Below are 25,971 nucleotides of genomic sequence, written 5' to 3'. Positions count from 1 at the left end.
TCCTTGAATGTCATTACATTTCCCCAAAGATAAATAGTTAAAAGGTCATGCATGCCTACACAAGGAACTTTGTGAGTGTCAGAAGTGCCATGCTGGCCTTAGTGGTCTTTACCTCCAGGTATTGAATCTCTGGTGGTATCAGTCATGTTGTGTTCTCAGATCTTGAAACCACCTACTTGCTAGCTGGAGAAACAGAGGCACATGGGGGCTTACTTTTTTATTTTACTTTTTCTCCCTCTGGAATAAAATCTTGTTCAATTGCCCAGGCTGGCTTTGAACTCTTGGGCTCAAGCAATCCTCCTGCCTTAGCCTCCTGTGTTGCTGGAACCACAGGCCTGTGACACCAAGCCTGCTTAGTTTTTTAAATCTGTGCTGCTGGGGATCAAACTTGGGGATCACAAACACTAGGCCAGGGCTTGACTGTTGAGCCACATCCCCAGTCCTTGTTTTGCCTTTGACGAAACCATCACATCCCGTGGCTGATAATCTTTCAGGGTTGTTTTCTCTGAGTTTGTATGAAAGGTTGTATAAAGTGGACAGTTACATTTACATTGAATTTTTACATCACTTCTACAAACATCTGCCTTAATCCCAGCACTTGGGAGGCAGAGGCAGGCAGATCTCTGTGAGTTCAAGGACAGCCTTGTTTAAATAGCAAGTTCCAGAGCTACATAAATACACCCTGTCTTAAAAAACAAAACAAGGGTCTGGAGAGATGACTGCAGTTAAGAGCACTGGCTGCTCTTCCGGAGGACCTGACTCTAGCTGCAGGGGATCTGATGCCCTCTTTTGGCTTCTACAGGCACTCGCACAGATGACAGACACACAGTTTTACACACACACACACACACACACACACACACACACACACACACACACACAAATCTTTAAAAAAATAAGATTGAGTTGGCGTTGGAGAGATGGCTCAGTGCTTAATAATGTATACACCACTCTTGCAGAGAACCTGAGTTTGGTTCCTAGAACCCACATCCAGTGGCTTACAAACTTTTTACCCTGTAACTCCAGCTCTGGAGGATCTGACACCCTTTGCTGGCCTCTGAGGGCCTATGTACTCACACTTACACACCCACATACAGTCACAGTCAGACACACATACCCAAAAATAGCAAAAAATAAAATCTTTTTGTTCTTTTGAGGCAGGGTTTCTTTGTGTAGCCCTGGCTGTTCTGGAACTCACTTGTAGACCAGGCTGACCTCGAACTCACGAGATCTTCTGCCTCTGCCTCTTGAGTCTTGGGATTAAATGTGCTACCACTGCCCAGCAAAAAATAAACATTTTTTTTAAATATTAAATTATAAGTGCTAGACACATGGTAAGTGTTCTCTAAATGTTGGCTGTTAGCATTCACTGTGCACATATTGTGCAAATGGAAGACATTTATTGGAAATGGGCTATTGAATATTTTTTTCTGTCAGGTATCACATTTTGTGCTTTAGGTCCATTATTGGATTTGCATTGTGTTACACCCAGGGATAGGCATTTCATGATCCCATTTTCTGATGGAGCCATGGAATCTGGACAGGTTAAGCTACTTCAGATGAGCTGTAGATGTCACAGGGACTGCCCTGTGCACAGAGCAAGTCCCATGATTCTCAAGAGCTTGGGTGCTGAACTTATTTGGGGACATTGTGTTTCTTTTTTAAGACATCTTGCCACACCCAGCGTTTCACCTGGATTTCCTCATTCTTCCAACAGAAGGATTTGCTTCTTAGTGAGATTCCGAGCAGTACTGCCTCGCTGGACTCCAGGAAGACAGCCATGGGGAAGGTGGTGGCGAAAGAGATCTGTCAGAAGCACATGGAGAGGAGAGCCGGGCTACTGCCTGAGGCCTGTGCTGAAGCCTGGGCCTCCTCTGTATGTCTCTGCCTGCGGAGGCGCAATGCCAGCTTGGAGGAGGTGAGTTCTTTGCTGCCTGCTGTCTTATCTAGGGAGACTCACACACTGGTGACGTAATAAGTCACATTTAGTCTTGGTTGTCTGCAGCAGAACTCGCTGGGGCCATGTCAGCAATCAGGTTGCTGTGTGGGCCGTGGGGGACCCTGAGAGTGGGTGTGTGACTGGGCTGCAGAGGGTGCAGGACAGGGCCTCTCATGGGAGCCAGTCTCTTCCTGTCTTCTCTCAGCTTGCTTTCTCTCCTGGTTTGTCACTGGCCCTGTGGCTTTTCCTCCACCGTGTTGGAGAGGATGGCTTGGAGTGGCCCAAGTGTTCCTAAGATGGGCTGTAATAAGTGCCTAAAGGTCTCTGACTGACTACAGAGGACATATCCCTGAGCAAGCCATTCTTGTCCTGCTGTCCTGGTGTTCCTGGTCTTTGCACGGGAGTTGTCTGTGTGGTGAGCACCAGGATGGTGTAGACAGGACTCACTGTGTTGAGCCTGGCCAGGAACCCATACACACGTGACGAGCAGTCCCAGAAGGAAGTCTGAGCTGAGGGAGAGAATGCCACATCTTTAGATCTGGAAGGAAGTCCAGGTGGTTGAGGAATAAATTCTTGGGGTCAGACTGGCTTGTCGTGAAGTTGGTGAGGAAAAGAGCCTAGAGTTAGAGGGCTTTGGAGGCACAGAAGGATTTTTCAGGTCACTGAGGATTTCAGGAGGAGCAGTATATAATCAATCAGTATATAATCAATTGTATTCTAAGCAGGTCTCCCCTTGAACCACTCACTTTCTGACATGTCATTCTGACATGCAGTTAGTTTTTCATTCCGCTAACGGTTCAGTGTATCCCTTAAGGCTTGGGTAAAGTGACTGTAAGGAGATGGCAAAAGACATTGGTTTAATCAAGGTTGTTGCCTTTGAGTTGATGGCTTGGATGTAGGTAGCCAGCGCTGCAGTGGCAGTACCACAATATTGTGTTAGCTACATAGCTTCCATTTCAGGGTTCAAGATGGTAACTGTCTCTCAGTCTGTTGCTCAATCCATTCTACCACATGGATCCTGGGGATTGAACTCAGATCATCAGTTTTGACAGCAAGCATATTTAGATATGGTGTTGTTCTTTGCTGCAGCTTCAGGCGATGAAACACGACTCAACAAACCCACATGGATTTTATTGGGAAAGTGAGCAAAGGGAGGGGTAGATGTGAACTGATTGGGAGCAGAAATGGAAAGAGAGAGACAGAGACAGAGAGAGTGAGAACAGGTAGGAGGTGCTTGCTTATATGGGGAACAGGAGTGGCTTAAAACAAGTCTCAGGCTGGAGAGATGGCTCAGGGGTTAAGAGCACTGACTGTTCTTCCAGAGGTCCTGAGTTCAATTCCTAGCAACCACATGGTGGCTCACAACCATCTGTAATGTAGTCTGGTGCCCTCTGCTGGGCAGGGATACATGCAGACAGAACATTGTATACATAATAAATAAATTAATAAATAAATAAATCTTAAAAAACAAGTCTCAACAGTTGCAGCTGTTGAAACTGGAGTCATGGAGCTGCCGTTGGCCCAGCTCCGGTTCCATATGGTTTCTGCATGCAGAGTCCTTATGCAGCCGCCTAACGCATGAGGGACACAGCCACGCAACCTTTGACAGCCTTTGAACTGTCAGCGAGGATCGATCATCTATCAAAGATGGATCTCAGGGTGAGGGAAGGTAGCCCGGAGTGATCCTGTGGTGGGGAGAGAGCCCAAGGACTAGAGAGGCCCCAGAACCAGGAAAGGCTCCCTAAGGAGAAGGCCCAAGCTCAGGAGAGAGCTGGTTCGGAGTGACAGGCAGGTGCTAAGGAGAAACCACAGGGTTGGAGAAGGAGAGGAGTCGGGAGCAGGAACAGGGCCAGGTTGCCCAGGACTCGGGGAGAGGGAGAAGCCAGTATATCAACATACTGAGCCATCTCACCAGCCTACACCCTGAATTGTTTTGCAAGGCACTGAGGAAATGAAAGTTTCTTATTAAGGGTATGTAGAGTGAGCTGTAGTGCAGGTCTGTAAATCCCAGCTACTTGGGATGCTGAAGCAGAAGAACCACAAGTTTAAGACCAGCTACAAAGTGAGTTCAAGGTGTGGAGGCAGTTTAATGAGCTCTTAGATCAAAATGTAAGAAGACAAACGAGAGGACCCAGGATGTAGCTCCATGTAGCATGTTTGCCTAGTGTGCACACCCAAGGCTCTGCATTCAACTCAAGATCTTAGAGACACATGCAAACAGACACCTGCCTACACCTGACCCAGTCCTCGTGATCAGAAGAATCACGAGGTGCAGTGATTGGACCACCTGGGCTCACAGGCTCATCTGTGGCTCTGAGTACTGGGGTCAAGTTCAGATCTCTTTAAGGCAGGATGCTATTCTTCCCACCACAGCAGGCATTTGATTTTAACTCCCAGGAGACCAGGTGTGGGCTCTGGCTTTAATTCAAGTTCCTGTGTTATCTGTCTCTTCCCCCCAGGCACGAGTCTCCATGGCTGGGGTGGTGGAGCAGCTCCGAGGTCAGCCGTCCCTCCCTTGGAGCCGGGTTTCTGAGGGCACAGGCCTGTCTTCCAATACCCCAGAGGAAACAGATGACGTTGACAATTCCAGCCTCAGTGTCTCCTCTTCTGTGATGGTGGCGTCATGTACAAGGGTTGCCTCCTCTCCGCTCTCTGGGGAAAATGGAATAGTACAGCCATCCGCCAGTGGAAGAGTGGAGGTTGACTCCTCCTCAGAGGCCCGCACAGGCCCACAGCCACCCCAGGACGGTAAGCTTGGAAGGGTGAGGTGCCCATGCATGGTCATTCCTGTGACCCTAACTTAGGCCATCCCTCCCCTCTTTGTTTGGTTATTCAGGCATTCACAGCTCAGTGGTTATACAAAGAGGAAGCCCAGTTCATTGGTGGCCATTTTATTTCTGTCTACTCCCTTGGCTCTTAAATCTTTTGCACCTCCGTCTCTGTATTGCACCCTGGTCACAGATACTGCACATCTGCTAGGACAGCTGGGTGGCCTCCCTCACCCTTGATCCACTCTTGCCTCTGGCTCACTAGTTCTTCCTCCAGGATCAAGAGAGAGTGATTAAAATATTATGTATATGGGTGTTCTGAATCTGAGCACCTGAAGAGGCCAGATATCCTGGAACTGGAGTCACAGATGGTTGTGAGCTACCATGTGGGTGCTGGGAATCAAACCTGAGCAAGCAGCAAGTGCTCTTAACTGCTAAGCCATCTCTCCAGTCCCCAAGTTTTAGTTTTTTTTTAAATGTATTTATGTATGCATTTTTGTGGTTCTGGGGACTGGATATAGAGCCTCATGGTTGGTAGGCAAATGAATATCCTACCACTGACCCATATCCCCAGTCCTAGAACTTTTTTGCTTTTTGTTTTTGTTTTTTAAATTCTGAGACAATGTTTCATGTAGCCAGGATAATGTAGACTTTCCTACATAGCTAAGGATGACCTTGAACTCCTGGTCCTCCTGCCTTCACCTTCCAAGTGCTAGGATCACAGGGCTGGTAAGATGGCCAGCAGATAAAGACGCTTGTTTTAAAGCCTGACCACCTGGGTATCGTCCCAGTTCATTACCTGGTAGAAGGAGAAAATTGATGCCTGTAAAGTTGTCCTCTGACGTCCACAAACACAACTTGTCATGCATGTATATGCTCATGTAGGTGTGTGTGTGTGCACACCCCCCCCCCGGGGGGGGGGGAAGAAAATAAAATATTAAATAAATTGAGACAGAGTTTCACCTGGGCTATCTAGTGAAATCCTGTCTCATTTTATTTTTATTGGTATTGCAGGCATGTGCCACCATGTCCTGCTAGAGTGGTTTACAAAAACACACCGCATGGCTCATACCTATTGTACTTCAAAACACCTCATTGGGACCAGCAGGGCCTTGTGTGGTCCCTCTTGCTTGCCTCTTCTCCCTTGTCAATCACTTCTAAAGACAGCTTCTGTCACCTGAACTTGGGTCCAAATATGTCATACTTCCTAGTGGAAAAAAAAAGTCAAACCTTCTCAATGAAGTGTTACCATGCCTTATACACACGGCTCACTGGTAGACTAGGTTCTGACTTCTTTAGTGAAGAAGGAGAATTGGAAACAGCTGCCAGTATGGTTGACTCTACACTTCTCCTCTATCTGTGTAGGGACCTGGGAGCCTCTCTATGGCGAGGGTATGTGTGTGGTGGGGGTTGGGGGGTTGAGGTGTATATGGTGTGTGTGTGTAAATTTCCCTGCAAAGGCAGGAGCCATGGCATGCTGCTTGCATTTGGGGTCTGATTCACAATCTTGACAATCAAGCCTGACTCAAAGAATTTTAATAGTAACACTTGTTGAAGCTGCACTTTTTCTACTTTCTGTTTAACATCAGCTACGGAGACTTCATGGAAAATTGAGATCAATGAGGCCAAGAGGAAACTGATGGAGAACATCCTACTCTACAAAGAGGAGAAGCTGGACAGCATTGAGCTTTTTGGACCCTGATGACCAAAGCACAGCTGAGGACCCTTTTCCTCAACTGGGTGGACACTTGTCCATTCAAGGAAAAGGTCTTTGGCAGCCCAAGGTCTGTCAGGACCCATACAACCTAAATACCAGCCTGAGCAGAAGGAAACCTGTTTTAATCAGTGTTGAGTTGCAGGGAGACAGGGCAGGGGACCTCAACTTACACAGACAACAAACTCCAGGAAACATTCTTCCTTTGTGAGACTTCTGGCCTTCCATACCAGGCCAGGAATGGAACACCTGGTATGTGACCCAAGGATTTGGGTGGTTTTGTGGTTCCAGGGAGATCATGTTGATTATCATCCCAATAGGTGCTGTTGCTCCAGCAGCAAGCACTCCTCCACAACTGACAAGAACAACCCTGCAGCACCCATGGTGTTTTCCAGAGTTATCATCTGTCTGTCATATTTGCTGAGAGCTTTCTGCAAACTTCCATTTTCTAAAAGACCTTCAGCTGGTGTCTCAGTGCAATTGTTGACTCATCTCTCAAGTTCAAGATTACAAAAGCAAGACACTTGGCAAAGGACTTAGTGGGCTTTCTATTTCTTCAGTTAATAATCTTGTAAGCCACTGGTATTTATGAACTGCTTGCTTTGCACCTTTATCTTCCTAGCACACCAATGTCCCACTTTTTACAGAGACTCCAAGACTGTGTGTTATTTATAGCTGGGTGAAGAATCACGAGAACTAGTCTCATGTTTGATTCTGCTGCTAGTTAAGTCAATCACTCAATGTATAGGAACTCAGTATCCTTGTAAGTTATCCCCTGCTCTATTCTCTCTGCCTTGGGAGGAAAGGGGCAGTGACTTTAGAAAATAAATAAAAGGTATTAACTTCATGTTTCTGCCATGTAGAAAATGTTTATGTAGTGGATATATTTTTGAAAAGTCATGTTGTGAACCTTTTTGTGAAACAAAGCTATTTCTAATTTACTATTTAAAATAATTCCCCTATTGTAAAATAAAGATATTTGCTTTGGTTTTTTGAGACAGGGTTTCTCTGTGTAGCTTTGGAGCCTATCCTGGCACTGGCTCTGGCCTTGAACTCACAGAGGTCTGCCTGCCTCTGCCTCCCAAGTGCTGGGAATAATGACGTGTGCCACCAATTCCCGGCGTCCAGTACATATTTTATAATTACTTTTGTGTCTGAGTAATTTGTTTCTAGAATGTGTTTGACTTAAGGACTCTTGCTTTTATTTTATTTTTGCTTGTATAGTGTGTGTGTGTGTGTGTGTGTGTGTGTGTGTGTGTGTGTGTGAATGTGGTGTGTACACTACCATGTGCTTGTGGAGCTCAAGAGGATGACTTCAATTGTCAATCCTTCTTCCACAAGGTCTGTTAATTTTTCTCCTTCTTACACAAGGCTAGCTGGCCCATCTCTCTGTAGGAGAACATCAATTATATATATATATATATACCCTTGCTACACAGCCAGCTTTTATGTGGGTCCTGGTATTTGAACTCAAGCCCTCATGGTGTGGCAAGTGCTTTTATCCTCATAGTAGACTTAGGATATTGTCACTTTAGGATGGGTTCCATCAGCAGTGCTGCCACTGTAGTGGGGATGAAGCATTTTCGTAACCTTCCGTGGATATTAAAGTTGCTTTCATTTTTACTGTCACAAATAGTGATGGCTTCTGGGATGGTTAACCTTTACTGTTAACTTGGGTTTACAATCACCTGGAGATAGATGTGCTTCTGGTTTTGACTATGAGGGTGTTTACAGAGACTAAGGACAGAGGACTTGTTCTGATTATGGGAGGCACTATTCCAGGGGATGGAGACTTGAATTTAATGATGATGATGATGATGATGATGATGATGATGATGATAGTGAAAGCCAGCTGAGTGCTGAGAGCCTCATGTTCCTGTCACCAAAGTTGTGAGCTGTCCTGGAATGTTGGACTATACCTTAAATAGTAAGACAAACTCTTCCTCCCTTATCTTTACTTCTTTTGTTGGGAGTGGAATGTCTTATGTATTCCAGGCTGGTCTGGAATTCCTGACCCTCCCCTCACACCTTCAGAGTGCTGGTATTACTGGTATTACTGGTATTATTTTCTCCTGTAAGTGATCTGCTTTTGAGCCACAACCATTGCCTTTTCTGGGAGTGGGAGGAGGTTTGAGACAGGGTCTCAAGTAGTTGGAGGTGACCTTGAACTCTGGATCCTCTGGACCGAGCCTCCTTAGATGTGTGATTACAGGTAGCCACTCCTTTTTCTTTCTAGAGGTGGTCTCCTCGGAACTCACTAGGCTAGATATTCCAAACTGCCTTCCAATTTACAGTAGATCCCCACTCTCAGCAACCCAAATGGAATTACAGATGTGAGCCACCATGGCTGCTTCATGCTCCTCCCCGCCCTTGTTTAAATTTTTTTAAATTTGTAGGCAGGGTCTTAGTTGTCTAAACTAGCCTTGAATTTGGCAATCTTCCTGCTCTTTTTCCGGAGCAGCTGGGATTACAAGTCTGTCCAACAGGCGCGCGCGCGCGCGCGCGCGTGTGTGTGTGTGTGTGTGTGTGTGTGTGTCTGTCTGTCTGTCTGTCTGTCTGTCTGTCTGTCTGTCTCTGTGTGTGTGTGTGTCTGTGTGTGTGTGTGTGTGTGTGTGTGTGTGTGTGTTGCCTTCTAACTCCAGTTCAGTCACTTTTTGGGTGTGTCGCTTGTGTGTGTGTGTCTTGTGCCTTCTGACCCAAATTCCATCGCTTTCTGGGTGTGTCGCTTGTGTGTGTCTTGTGCCTTCTAACCCCAATTCCGTCACTTTCTGGTTGCGTCGCTTGGTTTCACCGAACCACAGTTTCCTAATTTGTAAAAATGGTGACAACGCTTGGCACGCAAGAATCCGGTACCAAGGAGCCCGAGCAATCGACCTCTGGTATTCGCTCCCGGCCTACTCAAGCTGGCGCTACGCGGGGCTCCCGGTCCACGTGAGAGGCTGCACCCCACGTCTCTCCCAACCAACCAGAAAGTCTTGTGAGGCGTAGGGCCGCGCCCCGGATTGCCAGCCCAATAGGCGCGCTCCGTCTTGCGAGGAGTTACGCCCCCTCCGGTTGGAGCAATGAGCGCCTTCCCTGGCGCAGGCTCCGCCCCCGCCGCACGCCGCACGCCGCACGCCGCACGCCGGGAAGGTTCAGCGGGGCTGACGCTGAGGCTGCGGAGTAGGCGTCGGGGCGGAGGCCTTGAGTGAGGGCGCGGCGCGGCTCTGGGCCAGGTCGACTGGGCGGGCTGTGGTGACTTCCGGCGCGCGGCTCCGGAGGCCAGTGGTTCCTCTCAGGCCCCGGGGCGGGGCGGGCGGGAGCCGAGCGGCCACCCCCGCCGCGGCCCGCCCTTGGCGTCCGGGCCTGCGGGAGCGAGCAGCCCGAAGGGCGGCTGCTTCGCACGCGCTCGGAGCCCCGCGAGGGGCTTCGGAAGGTTGACCGCCGCGCCGCGCCGCGCCGGAAGCGCCTTGGCGTCTCGGGAGTGGCGCGGCGCTGCTGATAGGAGCGCTCGCAGACTACGGCAGCGCTTCGTGGGCTTCGGCGTTCGGCCCGTGGGCGCTTCGCGGAGCGCTGTGGCGTCCCTGAAACCCGCAGCACTGGGATGGGCAGACGACAGGAACGGGAAAGGTCAGTGGGGCCGGACCCTGGCGCTGCCCTGGCGGCTTCCCGGTGGTGTGAGGTGAGCAGCCGCGAAGGCTGGTGCTGCAATCCCCGTTCCTCTGTCCCTGGCAGGTGCCCATGGCGTCGGAGCGGCGCAAGGTCAAGTACCACTGGGGCAGCACGTCGGAAGGGTGTCCCAGCAAGCGCAGCCGCTCCCGGGAGCCCGGCAATGTGGCCTCCTCCAGCCGACCAGTTCGCAGCTGTGCGTCGCGTCCTCGAGGGGCCAGCAGCCCCCAGCGTCTGAAAGCCCGGCGGGGGAACGATGTGGCCCGCACGGCCCGGAGCTCAGCCCGCCGCCGCACCTCCTCTTCCTCTTCGTCGTCCTCTCTCTCCTCAGGCTCAGGTGCAGGCGGGGCTGCCTCCCCTGGCTTCCTGATTGCGAGCCCTCGAAGGTTCCTTACGTCCAAGAGATCCTCTTTGCACCCTGCCCACTCCTCCCTTGAAGAAATGGCTTCTCTTCGGAAGGAAGCTTGTAAGGTAGGTGGTGGCGACATCTAGCAAACGGTGAAGTCTCTTGCACGTGGCTTGAGAGCTGGAGAGGAGAAATTGGGTGGGAGGAGACTAAGAATTAGATTTTTTTTGTGTGTAGGGTTTGGGTGTGTGTGTGTGGGGGAGTCGGGGGTGGAGTTCAGTGTAGAGGGAGTTTTCAAACTTGGTGGCATTTGCAACTACTGGAAAGCTTGGCAATGCTTGTGGCCTGCCATCCCAGAGAGAACGATTAAAGAGGGGATCTCTGGAGGAGGTTGGAAGGTGGAATGTTGCTCAGGAGAGAGGATGTAGATTTTGGTCAGTTTAAAGAATTTGCCCTTGGGGCTGGAGAGATGGCACATACTGGTCTTGCAGAAGACCCAAGTCCTGAGTCCAATTCAGGGGGCTCACAACTGCCTCCAATTCCAGCTCCCAGGAATCCCATTTCTCTGGCCTCCATGGGCATCTGCATGTGCTACATACATACACTTAACTAAAAATAGAATTTAAAAAATGTCGTTGTTAGAACAGCTATGAATCTCAGCCAAGGAGTTGGACTCTTTGTGTGACTTTTTCACCAAAGTTGTGGATTCTGGCATGTTGACATTCTCTTTGGTGGTTTGGTTACACGGTTTTGTTTTTTTGAGACAGGGTCTCTATGTAGACCAAGCTGTCTTGGAACCCACAGATATCTGCCTGCTTCTGTGAGATTTAAAGGCATATGCCACTATACCAGGATTGTGTGGTCTTTTTGTTAGTAGTTACCTTTGGAGATTAACTCAAGTCTAGTTCCCCAGTGGAAGCCCAGGAGTGGGGTTTGTAAGTTCTTGGAGCAAACTGAGGAGTGCTTCGAGAGTAGATCCATTTCACGTTTTGAGTAGATTTACTGAGGTCCTGTTTTGTGCCTGACAGTGGTAAGGAGTGTGGGATTCTTAACTGTAAAATAAAGATCTCTGCTCTTATACTGATGTTACAGTGTAGGCCTCTTAGCAGATATGTGTGACCTTGTTTGTCTTGAGTCTCAGGTGTTGTGAGCTGACACAGCTGAAGATTATTGATGAAAACATTTTCCCAGGGCCATCTCAGGTTGCTTAATCTGTCCACACCAGCTCTGCTTGCTTTGACTTCGACTGGTGCACACTTGGCCTTGTGTGTCCCACACTTTCAGGTCAGAGCTCTCAGTGTCAGGACATAGAATGTTCAAGAGGGAAGATGTTTGAACATTTTACTTATTCCCTGAGGGCATTAGTTTAGGACTTCCATATGAGCCGGACGGTGGTGGTGCATGCCTTTAATCCCAGCTCTCAGGAGGCAGAGGCAGTCGGATCTCAGAGTTCAAGACCAGCCGGTCTATAAGGGCTAGTTCCAAGACAGCTTGGAAAGCCACAGAGAAACCCTGTCTTGAAAAAACACCCCCCCCCCCAAACAAACAACAAAAAAGGACTTCCATATGCTAGGTGAGTGCTCTGCCTCTGAGATACATTCCCAGTTCCTGGTTAGTCCTGATGCCCACCTCACTTTGTTCTTTTGTTATTCCTCAAGTCTGAAGTTGATTTCTTAGTTTTTTTTTTTTTCCATCTTTTGTTTTTTGTTTTTTGTTTTTTTATTTTTTGAGACAGGGTTCAGGGTTTCTCCTGGAACTTGCTCTGTAGACTAGGCTGGCCTTGAACTCATAGAGATCCACCTGCTTCTTTCTCCCGAGTCCTAGGATTAAAGGTGTGCTGTACTATAGCCCCTCCCCCCTGTTTTTTTTTTTGTTTTTTGTTTCCCAGCTGAATTTGGCTTTGAACTTCTGATCCTCCTGTCTATATTTTCCTAGTGCTGGAATTAGAGGGGTGTGCACACCATACCTGGCATCTTTTTTTTTTTTTTTTCCTTCTTCCAGAGTTGTTCCTTTTTAAAAATAACAAAATAATGTTTATTGGGCTTGAAGAAATGGTTGAGTGGTTAAGTACCGACTGTTCTTCCAGGTGACACAAGTTCACTTCCCATCACCCACATGACAGGTAACCTTTGTCTGTAACTCCAGTTCCATGGAATCTAATTCCCTCTTTTGTTCTCCATGGAAAGTGGTGTGCAGACATATATGCAGGCAAAACACCATGCACATTAAATCTTTAGCAAGTCATTAAAATGTTAATTTTGTGTGTATGGGGGGCATTCATGTGGTGATCAGAAGATAACTTTTGGAAGTGGTTCTCCCCCTACCAAGTAGGTCCTCAGCATCTAATTCAAGTTGTCAGGCTTGACAGTAAGTAATTCAGTTTACTGGTTCCGCTGCACTAGGGTAGCTAGCCAACAAACTAGGAATCCACTTATCTCCACTCTCCTTTTCACATGAAACCATCTCTCCTGCCCCAGGGAGTTTATTTGTAATTATTAGATTTTTTTCCTTTTACTTGGTCAGGGATGGAACATGGGACTTAATTACAAGTGCTCTGCCACTAACCCCCCAACCCTTTGTTACTACCCAGCTTGCTACTCTTTGCAGTGTGCTTAATAACCCCCCACTTTTGTTTGTTTGTTTTGGTTTTTGGTTTTTCAAGACGGGGCTTCTCTGTGTTACAGCCTTAGCTATCCTGGAACTTGATCTGTAAGCCAGGCTGGCCTTGAACTCACAGAGATCCACTTGCCTCTGGCTCCTGAGTGCTGGAAGTAAAAAGCATGTGCTACCACCACCCAGCAATAAACCCATTTTTTTAGTTTTAGTTTTATTTGTGTAAGTCCATGCAACAGTGTTTGAATGGGGTCAGAAGACAACTTTCAGCAATGGTTCTCCCACTGTGGGGATTGAACTCAGCTTGTAAAGCTTTGCAGCAAGTGTTTTTGCCTGTTGAGCTATCTTTCTGGCTCAGTAAACTTGTTCCCCCTACCCCGCCCCCCCAAAAAAATTTAGCAACCCCGCCCCCCCCAAAAAAAATTTAGCAGAATAACAGTAGTGGCTTCTACATTAGGTCCTACTACTATCACAGTCACTGGCTTTTGACCAGTTTTGCAGTACTGGATGTGAATTATCGTCATTTGAGCTGGCCTTAACTCCAGTCAAAAATCGGTTAGCTATTCTTTTAGTAGTAATGCCTCTGTTACACTAGTGGGTATATCTTATTTGTCAGGTCAAGAGTGTATACCGTAAGGGTCCACAGCATACTAAGACCATTGATGACAATTCTCTCCCAACAGCATGAGTATCCCCTTCTGGCATTATGAAAGCTAGCCAGCAGGGAGAAGACTTCTAGCTTTATTTTTTCTGTGTCATACAACCAGAGCATGTGATGGTTATACAATATGGACTTCCCCTTTCTGAGCTTATTAAATGGCGTGCGTGCGTGTGTCTGTGCGTGCGTGTGTCTGTGCGTGCGGTGTGTCTGTGCGTGTGTGTCTGTGCGTGTGGTGTCTGTCTGTCTGTCCGTCCATCCATGAGTGTCTGTCTCTGGCACAGGAGAAAGTAAGTCAAAGGAATTGGGTTCTCGCCTTCTACCATGTGGGTTTGGGAATTAAACTAAGATTATTAGGCTTAGTGGGAAGTGACTATGTTGGTGAACCATCTCACTTGTTCTGTTTTTTTTTTGTTGTTGTTGTTTTTTGTTGTTGTTTTTATTTTAGGACACCAATTTTTAATATATAACTCATGCTTACCTGGAACTCAGTGCCCAGGCTGATTCACATTCACAGTGATCCTCCTACCTTAGCCAAGTGCTGTGATTATAGGTGTGTGCCACTGTGTCTGGCCCGAGTGAGTATATTTGCTTTGAGAGGAATGTAATATAAACGTTCAAGCTGCGCTGGCTGTAGAATGCCCTAGGCTCATATTTGTTGTGTTTTACAGCTGGGGAGGTTTGATGTTTCTTTGCATTTGTGAGGGCTCCAGTTTTCTATCATGCTGGACTAAAAGTGGACCTCAGTGTTAACACAAACTAATAGTCTGGCTTATCTGCTGCAGACTCTTGGAGTAAGTGGAAACAGAAGAAGAAAATGGGGCTGAGATACTACCTTTGTTTCAGGAGGTTCATCCTTATGTCATCTTTGGGAGAGTATCCTCTAACAGCAGGGTTACAGTTTGGGGAAAGAGTTAGAAGAAGACTCGAAGGGAAGATTAGTCCATAGGGGCAGAACTTAGGACTAGTGGACTTGGGTACCTTAGGCCAGCCCTCCCCCTTGCTGGGGAAGGTCTTAGGTTTCCTGAGTTTTGTAGTGGACTGGGCTAGTTCAGTGGAAAAATATTGATTTGTTATGTTATTTTATCTATTGTGAAGTGTGTCCTTGTTTCCCATCTCTCAGTATATAGTGCAGCTATACTGTTATGTTCCCTGTTCACTGAGGTAAGAAGATGCCATGATGCACTTTAGAAGTGAATTTTAAATAAATGACTAAAACATTATTAGCTTTCCGAAATGGAATAGGAAGAAACTACTGTCTGGGTGAATCTTACCTTTGTCACGTTCACTCACTTAGGCTGATGGAGCTACTAGTGACTTGTCATTGGCTAAAATTTGCAGATACCAAATTTTTCTTAGAACAAACCTTTGAAAGTTTCTTTTTAAATTCCAGGTTGATTCTAAAGATAATTCTTGTCACTCTATGAACTCTGAATTTGCAACTGAAGCTGAGGGTCAGAGTGATGCTATGGAGGAACCTAACAAGTTCCAGAAAAGGAAGAAGGACAGGCTTCGAGACCAGGGCTCAACAATGATCTACCTAAAGGCCATCCAGGGCATCCTGGGGAAGTCAATGCCCAAGAGGAAGGGAGAAGCTGCCACCACTCGGGTGAAGACAAGCTTGGGAGAGTATCCAAGCAGGGAAGGACCAACCAGGAATGTGGAAGGACCATCCAGAAGCAGGGAAGGACCCTCGGTCAGGAGTGGGGAAGGACTAGCCAGAAGCAATGAAGGACCTGCCAAGGGCATTGAAGGACCTGCCAGGAGTATTGAAGGACTGGCCAGGAGTGTGGAAGGACCAGCTAGGAGCCGGGAAGAACTGGTTAAGAGTGTTGAAGGACCAGGTGAAAAGGTTACAGTTACTGTACCTCAGAAGGAAGAGTCACCTACAAAGGTCAGGGTGAAGAAGAAGGAAGAGTCTATGCTAGACAGGAGTAGCTTCTGTAACAGAAGAGTGATTATAGACTCTGTGAAGAAATCTAGTGAGGAGCTGCTTGGTGACCAAAGGACAGTCATTGACAAACCCTCTCCAGTCCTAGAATTTTTTGATAACTCTGACTCTCATGCAGATATTCAAAAGGTAAATGAGCACACACTAAACATCTGGGTTTTGAATTATCTTGACTATGTATATTTGGCATTTAGTCTTTTTAATTTGATCCTAAGTGATAGAGATACTATAATTGGTATCATCCCCCCTCCTGACCTGTGTCCACCACCATACTGAGGATCAAATTCAGGACTCTAGGCATACTAACTAGGCAAGTTCTACCTCTAACCCCAACTCCTAGTTCCTGGAGGATAGTAATTAAAAGCAATACTTGATTTAACATGGACTCCAGGAAATTAGCGCCTCTCTTCCATCATTCCTTTCAATTATTAATAAATTTTGTTTGGCTTTTTAAAAAATAAAAATTCTATTAAATGTGATAGGATGTAGGTTTGTTTGCATTGAAAAAGACCAGCATGATAGTGGCCTAAACAAAACTGAATTTTTGCTTAATAAGGATGGGCTCTTGGTGCATTCTGTCTTGATGCTCTGCCCTGCTAAATATAGTATCCATCTTATAGCCTGAGGTGGGTGTACTGATAGAATTGAGTTTGTTACACAGACATTTGCCAGTAGAAAGCAGATGAGAGAAAAGGAAATATACTTTTTTTGTTCTTGAGAACTTGATTCAAAAATTATACATATTGAATTTTTTCACACCTATTTAGAAGCACCTGGAAACCTAGTTAATATCTAGCTTCAAGAGAATAGAGTATGAGAAATTCTGCCTTGAGCTCCATGTTCAAATATCAGGTTCCACACTGAAGTCTTTATCTGAATCTAATTGCATTGCAAAGACCTTGCTTCTGAACCACACAGTTAGGTTAAGTTTATACTCCCTGGTGTAACCTCAGAGTGGGATTAAGATCCGAGTGAATTCTGGAGGGGAAAGACTATTTTGGAACCACAGCACTGGATGAGAGAGGGGTTTCCCATAGGACGGCTAACTTCTTGCTTTTCTCTGCAGCACACAGACAGAGAGGTGGTGATTGAGCATCCCTCTTCAGGGAGTGACTGGTCAGATGTGGATGAGCTGGCCACTGTGAGGTTTTCCCAAGAGGAGCCTGTCTTGCTGAAACACTCAGCAGTTCCAGAATCTTCTTCCTTCCCCACTGACTATGTTATGTACCCTCCTCATCTGTATAGTAGTCCATGGTGTGACTATGCCAGCTACTGGACTAGCAGCCATAAGACTCCTGGTTATCCATTGGTGGGATCCAGCAGCCATGACTCAGCACAGACTGGGAAGAGCAGCCAGGACCTTTTGAGTGTTCATTCCTCTAAGTCCACAGTGAATACCCAGAGTATCTCCAAAGACCTGGACATTGCCCAGGAAAGCAGGTCCCAGAATTCCCATTCACTTCAATTCTCCAGAAGCACAGAGGAGAAGGAGGAGGTAAAGGGGAAAAGGACATTCCGAGAGGAGACACCACCTCGCTACACCAGAGAACATACATGCAGCTCCTTGCCAAGGAGCCACCGGGAGATGAACCTGGAGGAGGGCTTTATTGATACCCACTGTCACCTGGACATGCTTTACTCCAAGCTGTCTTTCAAGGGGACCTTTACAAAGTTCAGAAAAATTTATAGCACTTCCTTCCCTAAGGAGTTTCAGGGCTGCATCTCTGACTTCTGTGATCCAAGGACACTGACTGATGGCCTATGGGAGGAACTCCTGAAGGAAGATCTGGTTTGGGGAGCCTTTGGCTGTCACCCTCATTTTGCACGCTACTATAATGAGAATCAAGAAAGAAAGCTTTTGCATGCCTTACGGCACCCCAAGGCTGTGGCATTTGGAGAGATGGGCCTGGACTACTCTCACAAGTGTACCACACCAGTTCCTGAACAGCACCAGGTACTGCCTCTACTAGTCTGCTTTCCCTCATACATTTCCTTAGTGGTTGAGCCTCCCAGTAAGAGCTGTTCTGCATTTAGAACTCCTTGAATGCCATTCTTCAACTGTTTTTCAGAACTTTTTTTTTTTTTGTTGTTATTGTTTTGTTTTGGAGACAAGGTTTCTCTGTATAGCCCTGGGTGTCTTCGAACCATAGGCCAGGCTGGCCCAAGATCACTTGCCTCTGCTCCCAAGTGCTGTGATTAAAGTGGCCTTTTTTTTGCCACTATGTTAAACTGACCTTGAAATTGTGATCCTTTTGCCTCAGCCTCCCCAGTGCTGGGATTAACAGCACCCTTGACAACACCATGCCCAGTTTTTTTTTTTTTAAGATTTATTTATTGCCAGGCAGTGGTGTCTTGCACCTTTAATCCCAGCACTCTCGAGGTAGAGGCAGGTACATCTCTGTGAGTTTAAGGCCAGCCTGGTCTTCAAAGAGAGTTCCAGGACAGTCTCCAAACCTACAGAGAAACCCTGACTTGAACAAAAAACAAAACAAAAACAAAAAAATTTATTTATGTATAAAGTGTCTGCATGTATGTTTGCAGGCCAGAAGAGGGCACCAGATCTCATTATAGATGGTTGTGAGCCACCACCATGTGGATGCTGGTAATTGAACTCAGGACCTGTGGAAGAACAGCCAGTGCTCTTAACCACTGAGCTATCTCTCCAGCCCAGGGTTTTGTTTTTGTTCATTTACTTTGGTTTGGGAATTGGCATTGTTGAGGTTTAAATCCAGGACCTTTGCAAATGCTGAGAAGGTGCTCTGCCACAGAGACACACCTAAAAGCATTTTATTTGTCTCCTTTTGTAATCAATCCTAGCTGGCCTGGAATTTGCTATGTAGAATAGGTCAGCCTAGAACTCAGAGACCTCTTGCCTCCACTTCCTGAGCAATAATAATTAAGGCATGTGCCAACAAATCTGACTTTTTGGGTTTTGGAGACAGGGTTTCTCTGTGTATACATGGTTATTGTGGAACTCATTCTTACGGACTAGGCTGGCCTCAGACTCAGAGATCCACCTGCCTCTGCCTTCTGAGTGCTAGGATTAAAGGCATGTGCCAGCCCACATGGCTACATCTGATTTCTTCAGCACTTTTATAAAAGGTGCAAATGAGGCATTTTGAGTCTTGTAGAAAATTATATTTATTTATTCATGTGTGTGTGTTCATGTGCATGCATACTGTCTTGGTGAGTGGAGGTCAGAGGAGTTGGTTCTCCCCCACTGCGGGTCCTGGGGATTGAACTCAGTTGTCAGGTTTGGTAGAAAGTACCTTTATCTGCTAGTTCATCTTCCTGACCTTTATTCAAATAACTGTTTTTAAAGATCCATTTAAATTTTAGTGATGTGTATGTATACATATATAGGGATGTACATGAGTGCAGTGCCTGTGAAGGCCCAAAGAGGGTGTTAGAGCCCCTGGTGGAGTTCTAGGTCTTTGTGAGCTGCTTGACATGGTTTCTGGGAAATGAACTCAGGTCTTCAGTAAGAACAGGACAGAAAACTGAATCATCTCTCCAGATGCCTGTTTTGAAAGCACTACTACTACTACTACTACTACTACTACTACTACTACTACTACTACTACTACTACTTGGTTTTCCTGAGACAGGGTTTCTCTGTGTAGCCCTGGCCATCCTGGAACTCTGTAGACATGGCTTCCCTATGCCTCCCAAGTACCACCACCCTCTTGAGGGTTTCTATTGCTGTGATAAACAAAGACCAAAAAAGAAGCCAAGAGTAGGAGCCTGGAGGCAGGAACTGAAGCAGAGGCCATGGAGGAATGCTGCAGATTGGTGTGCTCATCCTTCTTTCTTAATATACCCTAGGACTGCCAGCCTAAGGGTAGTGCTACCCACAGTAGTCTCCTCAAATTAACCATCACTCAAGGAAATAATCTACAGGCCAATATGGTGGGGACATTTTCTCAAGGTTTTACTCTTTCCAGATGACTCCAGCGACTGTCAAATTGATAAAACTAAGCAGGACAGACCCTGTGGCACAGGTTAGATGTGCCAGGGGAAGAGGAGCAGTTCAGGGAGCTCATCCTTGCAGTGTCACAGGTTTACTGGATGCTTGGTGCCAGGAACCCTGTTAAAAGAACTTGACAGTACCCAAGTTCTTTGTTAGATTATGAGGGGCTCAGATCACATCTACAGTCCAGAGTCACTCTGCTCAAGCTGAACTTAGTGTTCTTCTGGCTCTCACTTGCTTTGGTGAGATGAGACTCAAATGAAAAATAATAATTAAGGAAGTAGATTGCTGATTGGAGAAGGACAGAACACACACCTGAATGTGAAGCACTTCTCATCTTAGATGTTTCTGTCAACATGGAGGATGCTGAGCTGGAGAGGGGAAGTGGATGCTGTGTTTTTTACATAAATCTTAAATTAGGTACCTGGTAAAGTGAATAGTGACCTGCACCAGCCTGAAAGTTTTTCTTGGTGAGGAAGAACCCAGGGAAGTATTGTGTCTGGCAGTATTGGGAGGGGTCATACCTGACAGAGTGTGAGTACTTGAGCACTTAGCATGGGCCATGCTTGGGTTCTGTGTTTGATTCACAATACACACAAGAGTAGCTAGGTAGCTGGAAGGAGGAGGAGTGAAGCTTAGTTTTGTTACTTGATACTTACATACTTCCTGAAGGACTGAGAAAATAGAGGGGGAAAAATGAGGAAAATGGTTCGAGTAGTTCTCATTAAGTCTTGTTTTTATCTGTGTGAACACCAATTTAACTACTTCACTTCCAAGGATTAGGCCCTAGATATTTCCTGAATGCATTGCACATTCTTTGAATGAAAAGCCAAGAAGACTGACCTCACCCACCTCATTGAGTCCTGGGTATCTGTGCCTCTATTTGTGTTCTCTTGGAATTAATTATTGGGTTAATAAAGATGTTAGAAAGGCTTGGTTCGCCTAGGAGAGCAGGGTTAAATCCAAAGTCCCTGTTAATGACTTGTCAGCTGAGGACCAAAGTTTAGGTAGTCAGGAGAGAATGTTGGGGTAAATAACACAGGTGTACATCCTTTATTGTTCTCTTTGACCCTGCATGCTAGGGTTTTTTTTTTTTTTTTCTCAATGTTTTTTGTTTTTATAATTTGGATGAGTGTGTCAAGCTATTGTATATTTAATGTTAGGCCTGTTGGTAAGTTGCAAGGGACAGTTGGTGACTTGTCTTAAAATTACCTGTCAAAGATTCAAGAAAGTAAGTGTAGGTAAGTGGTCCCACCCTCCTCATGCAGGAGATAGAATTTAGAGTCTTGGGAGATGTGCTACAACAGCTTTAAAATTGTGCCTTGCAATAATTTTAAGAAAAGAAAATAGGGTCATGAGATAGCTGAGTGGGTAAAAAGATTTGCTGTACAAGCATGAGACCTGAGTTTGGATTCCAGCATCAGTGTAAAAATCATTTGATTTGTGTCTGGTTATTATCCTGTGCTTAACACTTAAGGGTGCCAGTGAGATAGCTCAGTAGGTAAAGGCACATGTCATAAAACCTGATGACCTGAGTTTTATCTTCTGGACCCACTTGGTGGAAGGAGAGTTGTCTAATGATCTGCCCTCACCTTAAATAAATAATAAAGGTATAATAATGTTTTTAAAAAGTTAAAAGCTATATTAGAATTGATATTGGCCTGTACTCCGCTTTGAGATTATTTGGTACCTGCTTTAGACATGTTTGTCATTCCTAAGTGGATATTACCAAAAGTGTGTTGTTACTGACCTGAAGATGCAAACATGAGCTATACTGCACAGCTAAAATAATTGCTTATGAAAGTGTCATGTGTTAGGTGAGGCAATTTGCTGAACAATTCTGGTACTATTTATTCTAAATTTGGCCATGGTAGAGGAAAGAAAGATTTGTCTCTGCTCGTTTGCTTACATTATTAACTGTGGATTTTACCAGTCTACAGAATGAAGTGGATCCACAGGTACTTACTTATCAGGACATTCAGGAATTGTAAACCCTAAGACATGGGCATTTTGTTGGTGGTGTGAGTTGAGTGTACAGTCCTTCCATAGGGAAGGATCTTCTTCAAAGTAGAGGTGTGAGGTATTGTGCTGAAATACAGCAAATTGGAATTATATACTCTAAATCTCTGCTCCTGCACCCTTAAACATTGCCAGCTGCTCAGGGAAGTGAATTGGGTATCAATAGCTCTGGGTTACCGCTTTCTAGGCTGGCCATAGTGCCTGCCCAGGGAAACCAGTGAGGATTGCAAGTTGTTAAGCAGCACAAGGGCATTGAGGACTGGGCAGTGTAGGAAGTACCAGTAGATGGTACCTTTTTTTACAATTCTATTGTATAGTTTATAGGTTAGAAGCGAAGAATTAGAGGCAGAAGTACCCAGAAGTAACAGACTGAAGGGCCACTAATTAGATGCTGTGATTTTGCTTTCTCTCAGGTTTTTGAGAGGCAGCTGAAGCTGGCTGTGTCTCTGAAGAAGCCCTTGGTCATCCACTGCCGTGAAGCTGATGAAGATCTGTTGGACATCATGAAAAAATTTGTGCCCTCTGACTACAAGATCCATAGGTTAGGAGCTGCAGCTTCAGTGGGCACATGGGCACTCCTGTACTAACTGCAGATAAAACTCGAGGAAAGCAATCATGCTATTTGGGTGTTTTTTGAGGCCTTTTGTGATCTGGACTCTTGTTCTATTTTAAAAATAACTTAAATATTTTTTTAGATTTTCATACATGAGTACTTTATTTGTTTTGCTTTTTCCAGATAGGGTTTCTCTGTTTAACAGCCCTGGCTGTTCTGGAACTCACTTTGTAGACCAAGTTGTCCTGGAACTCACAGTGGTCTGCCTGCCTCAGCCTCCCAAGTGCTGGGATTAAAGGCATGCTTTATTTTATTTTATTTTTTTTGTTTTGTTTTTATTTTTTCAAGACCGGGTTTTTCTGTGTAGCTTTGGAGCCTGTCGTGGAACTCTTCTCTGTAGACCAGGCTGGCCTCGAACTCACAGAAATCCATCTGTCTCTCCCTACGGAGCACTGGGATTAAAGGCTTGTGCCACCACCGCCCAGCATGAATACTTTATTTAAATCATGTCTACCTCTTCTACCATATTACATTTAAGAAAAATTTGGGAGTTTTGAGACAGGGTCTTGAAAGCCTGGGGTAGCCTGGAACTCATGGATATCTCTTTGCTTCAACCAGAGTTCTGGGATTACAAGGTGTGCCACCACATCTGGCTTCCTATGTGTTTTAAAGTATCTTTTTTAAGAGAATTAAACATTAACTAGACTCATAGGAAACTTCTGGTGCTTGACAAGTTTTTGCTTATACAGCCATGACTTTTTAACAGTTTAATTTAATATTCTTTAATCACAAAGGAGCTAGAAGGGGCTTCCTGGTCTCAGATGAGGGAGAGGCTGCTTTAGGGTACAGTAGCTCATCATACAGAGACCCTTCCAAGGTTTCTGAAAAAGTACTTCTTATACTTCTTTTCCTTACTTGAACTTGAAAGCTCTTTTTTTTGTTTGTTTTGTGATAGGGTCTCACTTTAGCTCAGGCCAGACTTCAGATACACAGAGGAGGATTACCTGAATTCCTGATCCTCTTGCTCTGTCTCCCCTTTGCTGGGACTATAGGTATACACCACCAGGATCAGGTTGTTTTACCTCAGTGACAACCACAGTCTTAGTCTAGAAGACTCTCTTGCATTCCCATATTGCATGTACCAGGCATGGCCCTGCCCTGGGGATGCCATGGAGGCTGTAGAAGCTAGACAAAGGCTACTGGTGGCATTAGTATGCAGAGTGTGGGACAGAGGTGGACATGGATATAGGTCCATTAGTCTGACTAGAGGTGGTCAGGAATTGATGCCTGAGTGAGCTGTTTTGCTGGGCAGAAGGGATGAATAGAATTTGGCAAGGGTGGAAGTGAATCTGGGTCTTGTCAGATGGCAGGAGGGAGTGGGTTTTCAGTCAACTGCTGCTACTCACTGGGTACTAAGTGGCTGAGGTGCAGTGAGGAATGGTTGGTTGGGTTTTTGGGGCTTTGACAATGGTTGTCTTTAAAGGGACAGCTGGACCAAAGCTAAGACAGTTTGATGGGGAGTTGTGGCCGCAGGAAGCTGAGAGTTCCAAGAGTTGACAGTATTTGTTGCCCAAGAACATGAACTGTTGTCTCATTTAAGAAGAAAATTCTTAATTTCAGTAGTTGAAAAGCAGAGGCAAATGAATCTCTGTGAGTTCGAGGCCAACCTGGTCTACATAGTTTCAGGACAACCAGGGCTATATAGAGAAACCCTGTCTCAATAAGTTGGGGGGAAATTTTTTTGCCCCCCCCCTTTACCCATTTCCCATGATTTTCATTTGTCTATTTCCTTTTAGTGCTTCTGACAGCACAGGCATGATTTTTCCATGCTGTAGTTGTAACCTTGGGAGGGATGGTCTTTATTTCTTCTGTTTCCTCTCCCACACTTCTTCAGCCTGTGCTATGGCTGTAGTTGTGTCAGATGGCTGCCTAGATTGTGGGATGGAGGTGAGACTGGTGGTGCCTGGTATCTGAACTTCATACCAGCTTGTTCGGCTGTGTTTGTACTGGCTCCTTTCTCAGCTTGCTCTGGAGAAAAACTGAGCTTTTCTAGGGTCCACTAATGGGGGCTGCAGGCCTGGAGGCAGCTAGGGGCTGCTGCTGAGGCCTGGGAGCAAGCCCTGAACCATACTCTCCTACAGGCACTGCTTCACTGGCAGCTACTCAGTCATTGAACCTTTGTTGAAGTACTTCCCTAACATGTCGGTGGGCTTCACAGCAGTACTGACCTACTCCTCTGCCTGGGAGGCCCGGGATGCCCTTAGACAGATCCCATTGGAGAGGATCATTGTGGAAACAGACGCACCCTACTTCCTCCCTCGCCAGGTAGGACTGTCTTCAGACCGACTTGAGGCACTGAGGTGAATTGGTGGGAGGCTGGCTGGGCCCAAGTCCCAGTGACCTTCTGGTCGCACCCTGTGCGGTATAGGTGTCTCCCTGTTGTTACTCTGTAGAACCAAAAGTCCTGGGGGCTGAGAAGCTGAAGGGTAACCACTCTCTTCCAGGCAGTGCAAAGCCCTACCCTGTAGAGGGTAGTCCATGGAAGCGTGGGACCCCGCTCACCCAGAGCCCCCCATGACTAGGACTCTCCCTGCACCTGCAGGTAAAGGGGTCTCTACAGGGCAGCCCCAAAGAGGTCCTTGCTGGACATGGGATGGGGGACACTCTATGTGACATGTTCAGAAGGCACAGCGATGATGTGAATGCTTGCTGTCTTCCAGGTGCCGAGGAGTCTTTGCCAGTACGCCCATCCAGGCCTGGCCTTGCATACAGTTCGAGAGATTGCCAGGGTCAAAGAGGAGTCACTGTCCCATACTCTGGCGGTCCTCCGGGAGAACACCAGTCGCCTCTACAGTCTTTGAGCAGGGAGCAGGCATCTTCTGGCAAAGGTCATAAAAGCCACATGTTTCTTAGCAGTCAGCCATGGGAGTCTTCGGCTGTTTTTTTGGCTGTTTTGGTGTAACCTATTAGCTGGCTTATCCAGCCTGAAGCCTGCAGCCAAGGAAAGTTACGAATACAGTTGAATGGAAGTCCATAAACTAACTTAAACTTTGAGATTTATATGTTTTGTAACTAGATTGCCTGCTTAGGTGTGAACTTCTAGATGACCATGTTACATTACAGTGTTAAAGACTGAACATATCTGGTAGGGAAAGTAAAATCAAAGGCCAGTAAGATGGCTCAGTGGGTAAAGGCACTTACTGTGCAAGCCTGGTGAACTGAGTTTGATCCCTAGAACCTGAATAAAGGTGGAAAGAGAACCAACTCCATAGAGTTGTCTTCTAAACTTCATGCCTGCTGTGGCATGCATGCCTCCTCAATCATGCAAATTCACAATAATAATTTTTTTAAAAAAGAATGTAAGTCTAGGATTGGTATTAAGCCTGATTTGTTGAGCTTGAACTTGAAACTTTTTCTTTTTAAACCCTCTAGGATGACCAGTGCTGCCTGATAGTTTAGGATGGGCTCCATCTGCCTATCCAAGGTGAAGGATATGTTGGAGATCCTGTCAAAACTGAGCAAACCAGGATGGGATGTTACCCTTGGAACCTAATCACAAGGCTTCACCTGCTGTTTGGTGGATGGGTACTGTGGAATGGGTTGGGGAGAGGGGTAGTTTTGCCTGCTGGCGACACGGCCCCAGGGTAATCAGTGAGCAAAACATTTGTGACATAAATACAATGAGTTGGCCAGTCTGGATACCTGCCCAGTGGCCTGGGTTTCCCAGCAGTCTGAATAAAGTCACTTCTTTGTCTTAGCACATGTGGATGAGTAATCTGGTCCCTGCTTCTC

At 46.1% G+C, this 25,971-nt stretch overlaps 2 protein-coding genes across 7 annotated transcripts in view; both read left to right on the top strand.

Moving 5' to 3' along the window:
* Irak2 (interleukin 1 receptor associated kinase 2) overlaps positions 1-7,417 on the top strand; it is a 54,047-nt gene extending 46,630 nt beyond the window's left edge. For both annotated transcript variants that reach the window (XM_035448639.1, XM_027429116.2), the window contains 3 exons: positions 1,718-1,918; positions 4,399-4,687; positions 6,297-7,417. In XM_035448639.1, coding sequence (XP_035304530.1) covers positions 1,718-1,918; positions 4,399-4,687; positions 6,297-6,409 — 603 coding nt within the window. In that variant the 3' untranslated portion in view covers positions 6,410-7,417. The remainder of the gene's footprint in view (positions 1-1,717; positions 1,919-4,398; positions 4,688-6,296) is intronic.
* Positions 7,418-9,726: 2,309 nt separating this feature from the next.
* On the top strand, positions 9,727-25,936 carry Tatdn2 (TatD DNase domain containing 2). Of its 5 annotated transcripts, none has more exons than XR_003487622.2 (8): positions 9,727-10,030; positions 10,136-10,540; positions 15,080-15,766; positions 16,704-17,591; positions 22,040-22,167; positions 24,321-24,504; positions 24,684-24,781; positions 24,900-25,040. XR_003487622.2 is itself a non-coding variant. In XM_027429118.2 (8 exons), exons 2-7 carry the CDS (start codon positions 10,142-10,144, stop codon positions 25,038-25,040), a joined length of 2,427 nt encoding a protein of 808 aa, XP_027284919.1. In that variant the 5' UTR covers positions 9,730-10,030; positions 10,136-10,141; the 3' UTR covers positions 25,041-25,067; positions 25,612-25,936. The 5 variants fall into 5 exon arrangements, 4 of the variants coding, with proteins under 4 accessions (XP_035304896.1, XP_027284919.1, XP_035304894.1 ...); XM_027429118.2 differs by lacking the exon at positions 24,684-24,781 and adding an exon at positions 25,612-25,936 and having other exon boundaries at positions 9,730-10,030; positions 24,900-25,067; XM_035449003.1 differs by lacking the exons at positions 9,727-10,030; positions 24,684-24,781 and adding exons at positions 14,135-14,264; positions 25,612-25,936 and having other exon boundaries at positions 10,406-10,540; positions 24,900-25,067.
* The last annotated feature ends 35 nt before the right edge of the window (positions 25,937-25,971 follow it).

The sequence above is a fragment of the Cricetulus griseus genome, chromosome 8 (assembly GCF_003668045.3).
Source record: "Cricetulus griseus strain 17A/GY chromosome 8, alternate assembly CriGri-PICRH-1.0, whole genome shotgun sequence".
NCBI lineage: Eukaryota > Metazoa > Chordata > Mammalia > Rodentia > Cricetidae > Cricetulus > Cricetulus griseus.
This window is presented reverse-complemented; position numbering and strand designations above follow the sequence as displayed.

Coding starts and splice junctions, on each gene's coding strand:
- Tatdn2 (XM_027429118.2), top strand. CDS start 10,142: ATGGCGTCGGAGCGGCGCAAGGTCAAGTACCACTGGGGCAGCACGTCG. Junction 10,541..15,079: donor TTCGGAAGGAAGCTTGTAAG/GTAGGTGGTGGC, acceptor TTTAAATTCCAG/GTTGATTCTAAAGATAATTC. Junction 22,168..24,320: donor TCTGACTACAAGATCCATAG/GTTAGGAGCTGC, acceptor ACTCTCCTACAG/GCACTGCTTCACTGGCAGCT.